The sequence below is a fragment of the Canis lupus genome, chromosome 9, assembly GCF_011100685.1.
Source record: "Canis lupus familiaris isolate Mischka breed German Shepherd chromosome 9, alternate assembly UU_Cfam_GSD_1.0, whole genome shotgun sequence".
NCBI lineage: Eukaryota > Metazoa > Chordata > Mammalia > Carnivora > Canidae > Canis > Canis lupus.
This window is the reverse complement of record NC_049230.1, coordinates 34,610,312-34,622,495: the sequence shown is the minus strand read 5'-3', so window position 1 is coordinate 34,622,495 and position 12,184 is coordinate 34,610,312. Positions and strand designations below refer to the sequence as shown.

The following is a 12,184-nucleotide window of genomic DNA, read 5'->3' as shown; positions in this document are numbered from 1 at the left end:
AAGAGGATTTGAAAGACCGTTAGAAAATATTTTTTACCACTAAACACTCTACCAAGCTCAGCTGGGCTTAAAGCCCTAGAACTGTGCTGTTAATTCAACAGCCAATATATACACGTGACTACTACTACATGTAGCCAGTCCAAATGGAGATGTACTCTAACTATAGAACACACATTAAACTTCAAAAACTTACATTAAAAAAAGTAAAATATCTCATTAATATTCTTTGCAAAATTAAATACATTCTAAAACGATATTTTGGATATACTGAATTACTCTCACCTGGGTTTTTACCTTTTTTAATGTGCCTACTATAAGATTTAACATTACACAGGTGACTCACATTGTATTTCTATTGGACACTGCTACCCTTAGAAGGCAGGAAGAAAAAGAGTCCTTAGAAAACATAATAATGATAGCTCTTAGCTTCCCTAGAAGTTCAAGTTTTCAGAGGTACTGAGGGACCCAACCAAAGGACATACTAAAGCTATAAAAAATGGCTAGTAATGTATCTCCCACAGGAAACTCAAATTTGCACTGCTCACATTTAATTAATAGAGATAAAAAGACTATATAAAAGCTACAAGTGCAGTGTAAGATAATAGTTTTATGGGTGTAATTTAAAGTATATTCTTTCATCTATTGCCTTAAAAACAAAAACAACCTAACTTCTTTAGTAAAAGCTCCTAACGTATTACCTTAATTATTCAGCGTAAAGGCTCTCGTGTAAATAACACCATTCAAAGGAACTTTCTGCAATGATGGAAATACTCTATATACCTACATTACCCAATAAAATAACCTCTAGTCATAGGAGTCCTTGAAATGTGGCCAGTGAAACTGAGAAACTGAATTGCAATTTTATGTTTTCAAGTAACTGCAATTTAAATAGCCACAAGTGGCTAGTGGCTACCATCCTGAACAGCACAGTTTCAAAACATCTTTAGAAGAAAAAAAAAAAAAAAAAAAAACATGAAATTTCCTTATTTTGCCCTAATATTCTAGTTACAATTCACCTACAAATACTTAGGGATATACTCTTCTTCCTGTGAACTTTGCCTGCTTCATCCCACAAAACCAAAACCTCTTTCTGTGGCCCAGGGTTTTTGCTAATACTTAAATCTTAATTCCAGAACCCAAAATAAGGGCCTAGAACATACAGACCTAGAGGTGCCTGTGTAGCTTAGTCAGGTAAGCATCCAACTCCTGACTCTGGCTCAGGTCATGAGCCCAAGGTCATGGGATCAAGCCCCTCGTCAGGTTCCACATTCAGTACAGCCTGCTTGAGATTCTCTCTCTTGCCCTCTCCTTCCACTCACGCACATACACACACTCTCTCAAATAAGTAAAATCTAAATAAATAAATAAAACCTTAAAAATAAAAAAAGATGTACAGAACCAGACATTTAAACCAATCTCCTTTATATTACACAAAGATTTATTCTATCCAGTGTATTATATATATATGTGCTGATTATATACACATATATATACACGATATATAGATCTCCTATACTGGCTTTTAAAATTGAAGTTAAATAGTAGAGTAAAAATCTCAAAGCAGATTTACCAAGTGAACAATATATTTTTCCCATAGAAATTATATGGCTATACCTGTAGTTGAGGGAAAAGAGTAAAATTATATACTAATTCTCTCCTATACAATCTCAACTGCCACTTAATTAGCAAACCTCCTATACATACTGTAAGATACTAGACTAGCAGTCTTAAAAAAAATCCTTACCAATATCTTTCTACTCTGTATACCGTCCTACAAGCATTTAAAACTCTTAGTAAATACACAAACTTAACTGGCCACTCAGCTAACCACTAGCCAAGCACAAAATTAGGTTCTTATTCAAAATAATCTTATTCTAATGCACATGCAAACATCACAAATTTGCAATGTCTTTTTACTAAGAGCCTATTGAAAACCTAGAGTAAAGCATTGGCACTTATACCCATTTGCCTGTGGTTTCACTAGCAAACACATCGACTGTCATCTGATCTAGTTTCCTACACTGTAGGAAAACACCTAAACTGTGAAGACAAAACACTGGTCATTCTTTTAATACCTGAAGATGGTAGATTTAAAAGTAAACCTTTTAAATTTGTGTTAATTACCCTAATAACTTCTTAAATTTCTGTAATTACCTATAGAATTGAGGAGTTCTTTACAGCTAGCCTAGCTATACCACTAGATTTAATTCCATTTCCTCTCTTTCCGTCCCTGAAGATTATTACACTTAATCAGACAGTTAATGACATTGAAGAACAGATTATTAGAAGTTGAGAATCTATATTTAAGGGGAATAAAGGGAGGAAGAATAAAGAAAAAGTCTGGAATACTGTTTTCTCCTTTGTTCAAATCAAACCAGTTTCATAGTACCAATTTCCTTGACAATTATGTTAATTTTTAAAAGATTTTATATTTAGAGAAAGAGAGCATGAGAGAAAGCACATGAATGGGGAAAGAGGCAGAGGGAGAGAGAATCTCAGCAGATTCCCTGCTGAGCATGGTGCCATACACAGCTGATCTCATGATCCTAACATCACAATCTGAGTTGAAATCCTGCGTTGGACACTTAACCAACTGAGCCATCCAGGCACCCCAAGAACTTGTATAAACATTCTTAAAAAGAATTAACACACATACACACACACACAAAAAAAAGAATTAACACAATTGTCTGAGGCACCTGGGTGACTCAGTCAATTGAGAGTCCAACTCTTAATTCGACTCAGATCATAATTTCAAAAAAAAAAAAAAAATCATAATTTCAGGGTCATGAGATGGAGCCCTGTGTCAGGCTCCACATTGGGTGCAGAATCTGCTTAAGATTCTCTCTCTCCATCCCCTGAACCCCCACTTGCTCTGTAACATTCTTACAATTAAATTTTTTTAAATGCTTATATAAGTTCAACAAATAGGGAATTGATCAGTAAATAAAAATAGTATACATGATGCTTAATGGTTTGGTTTCATAGTAAGCTAGAAATGCAATTTATAATCCAATATTTATCTACCTTCCTAATATTCCATTGAATTTAATAGAAAAATAAGTACTCCCAAGTCATAAAAGCAGTTGAGACTTAGCTGCTTGATTTTTCTACCAGCTTTTCTATTTAAAAGGGAGGGGAGATAGCAGTGAAGTTCCTATGAAAAGTGATTTGGGGAACAGCACTTACCCTTCCTGGATAAAATCGGTTCTGTACCACGACTAAAGTAACTCAAAAGAGCATATATTATTTCTGGTACTACTCCATTAATAAAACACAATTTGAATTTAGTTCCCCTTCTAAATGGGTCAGCCCACAGAAAAACACTAGTGCTCAACTACATAATTAAATAACAAGTAGAATCTACGGGATTCATGGAAATCTCCAATATGAAAAGTTGTATTTCCTATTAATAGCCCATTAAGAGAGCTGCTTTCATGAAGAGAAATAAAGATATATCCAGTATCTTACACTGCTCATTGAACACATTTACCTCTACCTCTTTGTGAAATACCTTCCGCTGAAATAGTAAAAAGCAGGGGGAGCACAAAGAGAATGATAGAACTGAAGGCAGCAGATAAAGTCTGGCTACAAAATTTGGGGAGCAAAAAAAAATTGGGGGAGCTAACAAGCAAAGGCAAAAACAGTAACTTAGTAGAGAAAGGCTAAAGGGAAGAAACCATGATGCAAACTGAATCAAACCCACACAAGTCCAGAAAGGCACAGAAGTTGAAGACACTGGTAGATCTCTAAAGGTGGATACATAGTGTAAAACAAAAGAATGAAAGGTCAAATAAGTAAGTCAGACTCCTAGACCCACTTCTCTATACTATAGACAGGCTTCTTTACATTATTCCAGATCAGTAGAAAACTTAGAAGTTCACTTTGAATTGGATGAAAAGAGAGGAACTCTGCACTTAAGGGATACCAGAGACAGCTGAAATGATGTATGTAAAAGAGAAATCAAGTGAAAATCCAAATACCATACAAGTATAGTATTTCCCCAATATAAATATACAGACAGCCTTCTTTATCCAGTAGGCTTCCTAAACATTCACAGCCAAGCTTAAACTCGCTAGTCCGGAGACTGCAGGACTTCTCTGGGGAAAATAATTAACTCAAAGGGATGGAGGTGGGGAGGAATACATACAGATATGTAGTTGGGCAACAGGCACCCAATAAAATGGCCAATCACCGTACTAAAGCCTGCAACTTCATAGCTACTTACATACAATTTCCAGTTACCATTTTAGTGCCCAGAAGCCTCAAGAGTTAGAAAAGAAGGTTAATTCATACATTCTGGATCCCAAAATACTACCTCTCACTTATTCCCTTCTCAGGAAACTACTGGAGGATGGACACTACCAAAATAGTAAAAAAAAAAAAAAAAAAAAAAGAAAGTGAACATGAGATCTAGGAAATAAGGGATCTAACCAAAAAAGGCAAAGGGAACAAGCCTATAAAACAACCAGTCCAAACTGGAACAGAAGAATGAAAGGCTCAAACAGAGATATTAATTAACAAGAGAGAAAAAAGAAACTAGTAGATTACACAAAATAATAAAGATTGGGGGCAAGATTTGTACTTCTGGTAGATACTCCAGGAGTCAATTACCAATAGGTATTTAGATGAGAGGTCAGCAAACTTCATCTGAAAAGAACCAGTGAGTAAATATTGTAGGCTAAATATTTTAGGCTTTGTGGGTCATCTGTCCTATTACATCTGTAGGATTCTGCTATAGTATGAAAGCAGGCATAAAATAATCTATAAGTGAATGAGCTTAACTGTGTTACAATAAAACTTTATTTACAAAAACAGGTGGCAGGCTATATTTACCCTGTGGAGTTTACCAACCCCAGACATGGATAATTAAATGAAAATAGAGATAAATCATTAACACTGAAGAAAACAAAAAGATACAGAGGAAATGGGATATAATTCTAATATACTATATGGCTGGGCTACAAATAATATTTAAATAATCATAATATAAACTATATATATATATTTTTTTTTTTTTTTAAACCAAGTCTTGTAATCTCACCAACAAGATAAAAAAGAAACAAAACAAGAAGAGTATACACAAGTGGCTGGTATGGAGGGAGAAGTGTAAAACAGCTAAACCATCAATACAAACTCAATAAGTTAGGGGCGCCTGGGTGGCTCAGTCAGTTAAGTGTCTGACTTGATTCTGGTTTGGGTCATGATCTCAGGGTCATGGGATTGAAACTGTATTGGGCTCCACACGCTTGGAAGAGAGTCTGCATAAGATTCTCTCTCCACCTCCCCCCAGGCACTCCTCTTGCTTGCACTCTCTCTCTCTCTAATAAATAAAATCTTAGAGTCAACAGATTAATACTGAGTAACTAAAATAACTGAAAACTCAAGAATAAGCATGTTATCTGCTTTTAATTTTTAAATAGGTATATTAAAAGAATTAAAAGGGAATGCCTCTGAAGAGCATATCTAGTATTTGGTTCTTAAATTGCAACTTGTTTTTTTTTTTAAGATTTTACTTTTTTATTCATGAGAGACACAGAGAGAGGCAGAGACATAGGCAGAGGGAGAAGCAGGCTCGCCTCAAGGAGCCCAATGTGGGACTCGATCCCAGCATTCCAGGATCACGCCCTGGGCCAAAGGCAGGCACCAAACCGCTCAGCCACCCAGGCATCCCAGGTCGCAGCTTTTCATCATTTTAGTCCTCAGTAATTTGCTTGACTTCTTAAAACTGTATTAATGTTTATGCTAAACATTGCTGATTACCATCCTGACATTTATTTCCCCTTCTTCTAATTGTCTACCTAATGTCTCTTCTCCATTTCTTCTTACTAACAAGAAGATGACATGGCAGAAAATTCCTGGGAACCTGACTCCTTGACATTATTGAACAGACAGAGCAGTATTGGACTCCTACCTCCAGACTCCTTGCTATAGAGAAAAATCAATTCCTATATAAGCCAAGTAGTTAGGTCTTGTCTTTTGCAACCAAATTCATCCCTAACTTGTACAATTATTTTGTTGACAATAAAGGTTTATGTTCACTTTCAAAGAGGAAGAAAATGAAAGAGATTTGATTGTCCAGTCTTATCTACTCATCCTTTCTACTAAAACTAAAAAGAGAAGTTTGAAAAGGTTCCAGGTGTACACTGAAAACAATGTGTACATAAGACATAAAAGATGGGGATGCCTGGGTGGCTCAGCTAGTTAAGTATCTGCCTTCAGTTCGGGTCAAGATCCCAGGGTCCTGAGATGGAGCCCCTCATGAGGCTCTGTGCTCAGTGGAGAATCTGCTTCTCCCTCTCTCTCTGCCCTTCCCACCTCTGTTTGTGTTCCTGCTCTCTTTATCTCAAATAAATAAAATCTTTTTTAAAAATACAGGAAAAAAAAAAGAACGCATAAAAGCATCTCAACAAGGATACTACATAACCAAATGTTTACTTCATATCCTCAGATCTTTCAGGAAAAACTAAAAAAATTTTCCTTTTCTCTCACATCCTATCTTACGGTTTCATCCCTCTTGAAACCTCACTAATTTAAACAGTGCTTGGAACCAAATCTTCTAAGAAAGTGTGCCTTAATCATATTTAAACTAAAAAGAACTGGGGCACCTGGGTGGCTCAGTCAGTTGAACATCCAACTCTTGATTTCAACTTGGATCACGATCTCTGGGTTGTGCAATCCAGCCCAGAGCTGGACTCTGTACTAGGAGGGGTGTCTGCCTGGGATTCTCTCTCCTTCTTCTTCTGTCCCTCCCCCTTCTCATGCATTCTCTCTCTCCCTCTAAGTAAATAAAATCTAAAATAAAGAAATCACAGAGAACTGTAGCAGCCTAAAGCTTCTAACTGCACAGGAAGTTTTCTTAAAGTCCTCTATCTGCAAATCCTCTAAAAATGTGTCATACTGCTGGGGATTTACCCCAAAGATATGAATGCAGTGAAACGCCAGAACACCTGCACCCCAATGTTTATAGCAGCAATGTCCACAATAGCCAAACTGTGGAAGGAACCTCGGTGTCCATCAAAAGATGAATGGATAAAGATGATGTGGTATATGTATACAATGGAATATTACTCAGCCATTAGAAACGACAAACACCCACCATTTGCTTCAAGGTGGATGGACCTGGAGGGTATTATGCTGAGTGAAATAAGTCAATCAGAGAAGGACAAACATTATATGGTCTCATTCATTTGGGGAATATAAAAAATAGTGAAAGGGAATAAAGGGGAAAGGATAGAAAATGAGTGAAAATACCAGTGAGGATGACTGAACATGAGACTCCTGAGAAACAAACAAGGGGTAGTAGAAAGGGAGGTGGGTCGGGGGGTTGGGGTGACTGGGTGATGGGCACTGAGGGGGGGCACTTGACAGGATGAGCTATTTGTTGGCAAACTGAACTCCAATAATAAACAAACAAACAAACAAACAAATAAATAAATAAATTTGGTTAACTCAAAGTTCAAAAGAATTACATTCTAAGACTAAACATGTCTTACACAGAAAAACACAAATTTAAATTACTTTAATTAAAGCAAAATTAGAAGTTTGGGAAGAAGAAGGGTTAACCCAATTCAAAACACAACTACAGATCACTATCTTCAATAAGTATCAATATTACTTAATTTTAACAGATTATTGTAAATATATTTGCACAACTAAAAAAGTGTACTTCAATGCTTAAGCCTCTGCTTTCATCTCACATTTTTTCTATCATCCCAAATCAAAATTTAGATCACTAAATTGACACACAGCCTATTCCCACTTCACGTAAATTCTCAAAATGAATAAAAGGGTGAAGCAGTCGAACAAAATTGAATGCTTTATAGTACTTTGCTGCATATGTCTGTAAGATAGATTGTTTTAGTACACATTTTCTGTAAAGCGGTAATTAACAAATCTAAAGAAATAGTAAGGGTTTAAATAAGATATCTTACCTTTTATTTATAGGTTTTTCATCTTTTTCATAAGGCTTTACAAACCATTTGCCAATGCGTACAAAGTTCCGGTTCATTAAACACCGTTCCAACAAATTGTGAACTGCTTTAAATAGCAGAGTTCGACATTCATAGGAAAGTCCATTCTCCCACACTCCATCTTCCTCTTCTACAAGAAAAATGAAAGAAACAAAAAGTAAAGTAGTGGCACTATATCTACTCAGAGCCAAGTAAAAAGTGTGACAGTTTAAATTCATAAGCCCAGGGCAGCCCAGGTGGCTCAGCAGTTTAGCGCCACCTTCAGCCCAGGGTGTGATCTTGGAGACCCGGGGTAGAGTCCCACGTCGGGCTCCCTGCATGGAGACTGCCTCTCCCTCTGCCTGTGTCTCTGCCCCTCTCTCTCTCTCACGAATAAATAAAATCTTTAAAAAAATAAAACATAAAAATAAATTCATAAGCCCTACTACATCTACTACATAAACCCTATTAAACCTTAAAATATTGAGCTACCATTACTTCGATATATCTCTAGACATTAGAAGATCAGGTTTCAAAATTAGTCCATAAGGAGTAAAACACCTAAGTGTCACGTATTCCATTAAGGTACCTGAAAATTATCTTCCCACTGAATAAAAAGTCAATGATAAACTGCAAACATACTGATTTGGTTTTTGTACCAATACAAAGAACATTTGTATAAGCCGGGAAACATTAAAGACACTCTATATCTAAGATGCCAATTTCAAAGCTGGCTTGTTACTTTGTCCTAATTCCTCCAGCATTCTGCCTGCCAAAAAAAACTAGCAGTTAATAATTAACTAAAAATATTTTATGTCCATCAGCATTCTAATCCACAACTCAACTATAAAAATAAGTGATGAATAAAAAGGAAGCTTTTGGCACAGAGCCTAACAAGCAATGCATTATTAGCCACCTTAGGTCTCTTCAACCAAATGATTCCCACAATTACTATTCAATACAGGATCCCTCTACATGGGGAAGAAATTTTAAAATACAAAGGCTTAGATTTTAAATAGAACTTCCAATACAAAGTTATAACTACCTTCACTAACTACAAAGCCTCAATTTTGCCAGCACTTCTATTAACCACTCCAAGTTAATTTATCAAAAATTGTTAGCATAGTCATTTCTGGATAAGTCTAGATGTAGTTCAAAAAATTTTTTTATTCTCTATCCACTTTTAATCTTAAACAAAGCATCCAATGAATTCTGCTACAAATGATAATTGAACTTTTAACTTATTACTTCAAACATAATTTAGTATAATTCCAAAGCCTGTATATGTTTACAAACATTTTATAAATGAGTCATCTTTAATAAATGATAAAAACTTTCTCAATTCAACACTAAAAATATCTATGCTATACCCTTAGAAAAATAATAAATTATGATACTTTTGAATAAAAGCAGAAGCATGTATTAAGAGGAACACATGGTTTATATTCATAACCTACAGAACAAATGGGTAGACTAAACATTAACTAAAAAGCATAATGACAGTGGACTTTAACTGCAGTAGAAATTTGTGCCACTACAAAGGTTAATGTTGATGTTATGCTGTTCTTTAAAAGTGTTTCATAAATTAGCCAAGTCTTTCAAGTCAATTATTTTTTCCAAAAAAGTAAGACTTTAAAAAAATGAGGTAAGCTTTAGAAAATGACAATACTTGAGACCTGGAATAATTTTAAATAATTAATATTAAAAAGAAAAAAGTTTTACATTCTACATATTTAGACAACCTTATATATGTCCATTTAAAGCCAAAACTTCACAAATTTCACTTTAGAAAACAGTAGACTAGAAGAAAGGGAAATGGCACACAGTGACTTCACTTTAATTATTTAGGGGTCTAATCACAAGTATATCTTTGAGTTCCTGAGAGAAAAAAAGTAAAAATCAATCTGCTTTCAGCCTAATCAGATTCTGTCATTTCAAAATTAAGTAGTCACATTAAGAGTTTTACCTCAACTTACGATTTATGATTACTAAAAGTATGCATGCTTTTAATTCCCAGTTATGCTACGAATATCTCCCAGTTCTTCACTTCTTTGTAATTTATTTAGTATATTTTATTTTTATTGTCGTTGATCTCAAAAATCCTTACCTTCTGAGAAGCAATGGTTCTAACATTTGTCCTGCACAAGAAACCTTTACTAAAATCTTAACTAGTTCTAAATTTGAAAGCCAGAAAGATCCAAGACACAGAGTTACCATTACATATCAAAGTTGTACAGTCACTATAAACTTCAAACATCAGAAAATTATTCCCTTAAAACTTGAGAATGAATTGCCTTCCTTCCACAAAGAGTAAACAAAAAAGTCTTTGGAATAGTAAAAGCCCATAATACAATAATTTACATACGTTTTTTACATAAAATTCTGAAGATTTTTATTTTAAAAAATCTATCTCAGTTAAACCTGAAGTTAAACGATCTAAGAATACTAAATATAGTTTAGAAATTTAGTCAGTACTAATTTTCAAACATTTCTCCCCCATTGCTCTGAATTTTATCTAGGGAAACTCAGGTGAACTTAATCTTTATTTTACATTATACCCTCAAATGCCCACAATTTTCATTAACACTAAATGGGAGTTTATGCATGAAACAAAGAATAGACCACTTGTTACGGTTTTCTAAGCCAACAAATAACTAAAGTATATCTTCACCTATACAGCAAATAACTAAGCAACTATCACACTAAAGCAACAATTTTACTTTTACTGCTGAGGAAGTAAGTCCTAATAACACTCAATGAAAAGTCTGAAGGTTTTTTTATTTTGGTGGGAAGGGGGGAATGTCACCTAGAAGTAAGAGCCTCTTCAGTCAACCTTCTAATATCCTGATGATATAATAACCGTAGCAAAATACTGAATACTTCTTGTGTATTCAGATATGAAAAGTGAAATGGTACAATCAACCCACCGAAGACAGTGATATGCACCTCTTACACTAATTAAAACCAGTCCTTGAATCTCAACACCGTATTTTAATAGAGAAGGGAGGTGGTAGGGAAACACATGGCAAATCTTTACCTAGCTCTTTTTAATTTAATCAACCATAGCCTAATGGAAAAAGTCTGCTTAATGCATTTAAATAAATGTTTTTCTCCACTTGTACCTATATCCCCAGAGAAAATAGGTTCAATTTTGTTTATAGTGCTTTTCCATTAGAACTCTATTATTACTTGAAAATTTTTTACAAAATACTTGAAGAAAATGCAACAGTTCAAATGCTAAATTTGATTACCATAAATTTTTTTTTCCTGAGGACACAGATTATAGTGATGACAAACTGTGATTCGTCATCAAAATATTTCTGAATGGAGAAAAATTTGAAACTACAAAAAAGCTGATACACCTAGTACTCGTATTCAACATTTTTCTCAAAACTGACATCTTTAAATATCTCCATAGTAATAAACCAGTAAAAAAGGAATCTTTTCCTAAATAATTCTGCCAAGCTAGTAAAACACAACATATACTAATGAATAATGAATGGGTCAAAAATGATGGTAGAAAATACCATGAGTTTCCTGAGAAAATAAAGAGAAACATTTAAATGTCTAATTCAGTGTTTGTCTTAAATAATAATTGCCCATTCATAGCCATTCATTCAACAAATATTACTGAGAACCTTAAGCTGGCAGCAGCACTGACCTACAGCAAAACCTGAAAAACTCTGGTTTAAAAAACCCCTGAATATATGTTGATGATTATCTTTGAAGATTTAAAGATACACTTCCTTGCTCAAAACAGGTAGTACATAAAAGAAATATGACAAAGAAAAATGGCCCTAGAAAACCAGTTAAAATAAAAATCTGGGTAACAAGTAAACTATGGAAAAGAAGACAGAAATGAATTAACTCCCTTCAGGATAGTTGGGAGTGCAAAACAATTTTTTTTTAAAAATTTGGCTGACATGAGATTCCTATACTTGGCTGCTGTTTATGTGTTTGCCAATCCTGTTAAACCTGCCACTTAAGGTTAAATTCCACTATAATTAATATTCTTTAATAAAAGAATCTAAAATTAAATTCTAGGACTAAACAATGGCCCATTTAGTTTAACAGTATTATGATGAAATTCTGGTATAATGAAAGTATTTGGACAAGTTGCTAAAATCCCATATATACACCACAGGAGCCAGAAAAAATAACAAATATTTTTAGCCCTGACTGAGTCTGTTTTTTTAGTTCTCCAGGTATCAGTTTTCTCCAAGAGTCTCATC

General features: G+C 34.6%; 1 protein-coding gene across 5 annotated transcripts in view; it reads right to left on the bottom strand.

The window, feature by feature from the left end:
- The window catches only part of MED13 (mediator complex subunit 13), a 102,696-nt gene that overhangs the window by 84,674 nt on the left and 5,838 nt on the right, over nucleotides 1–12,184 (bottom strand). For all 5 annotated transcript variants that reach the window (XR_005364612.1, XR_005364613.1, XM_038547957.1 and 2 more), the window contains exon 3: nucleotides 7,935–8,103. Coding sequence is in view for 3 of the 5 variants with exons in the window: in XM_038547957.1 (XP_038403885.1) it covers nucleotides 7,935–8,103 (169 nt within the window). In the remaining 2 variants the exon portion in view is untranslated. The remainder of the gene's footprint in view (nucleotides 1–7,934; nucleotides 8,104–12,184) is intronic.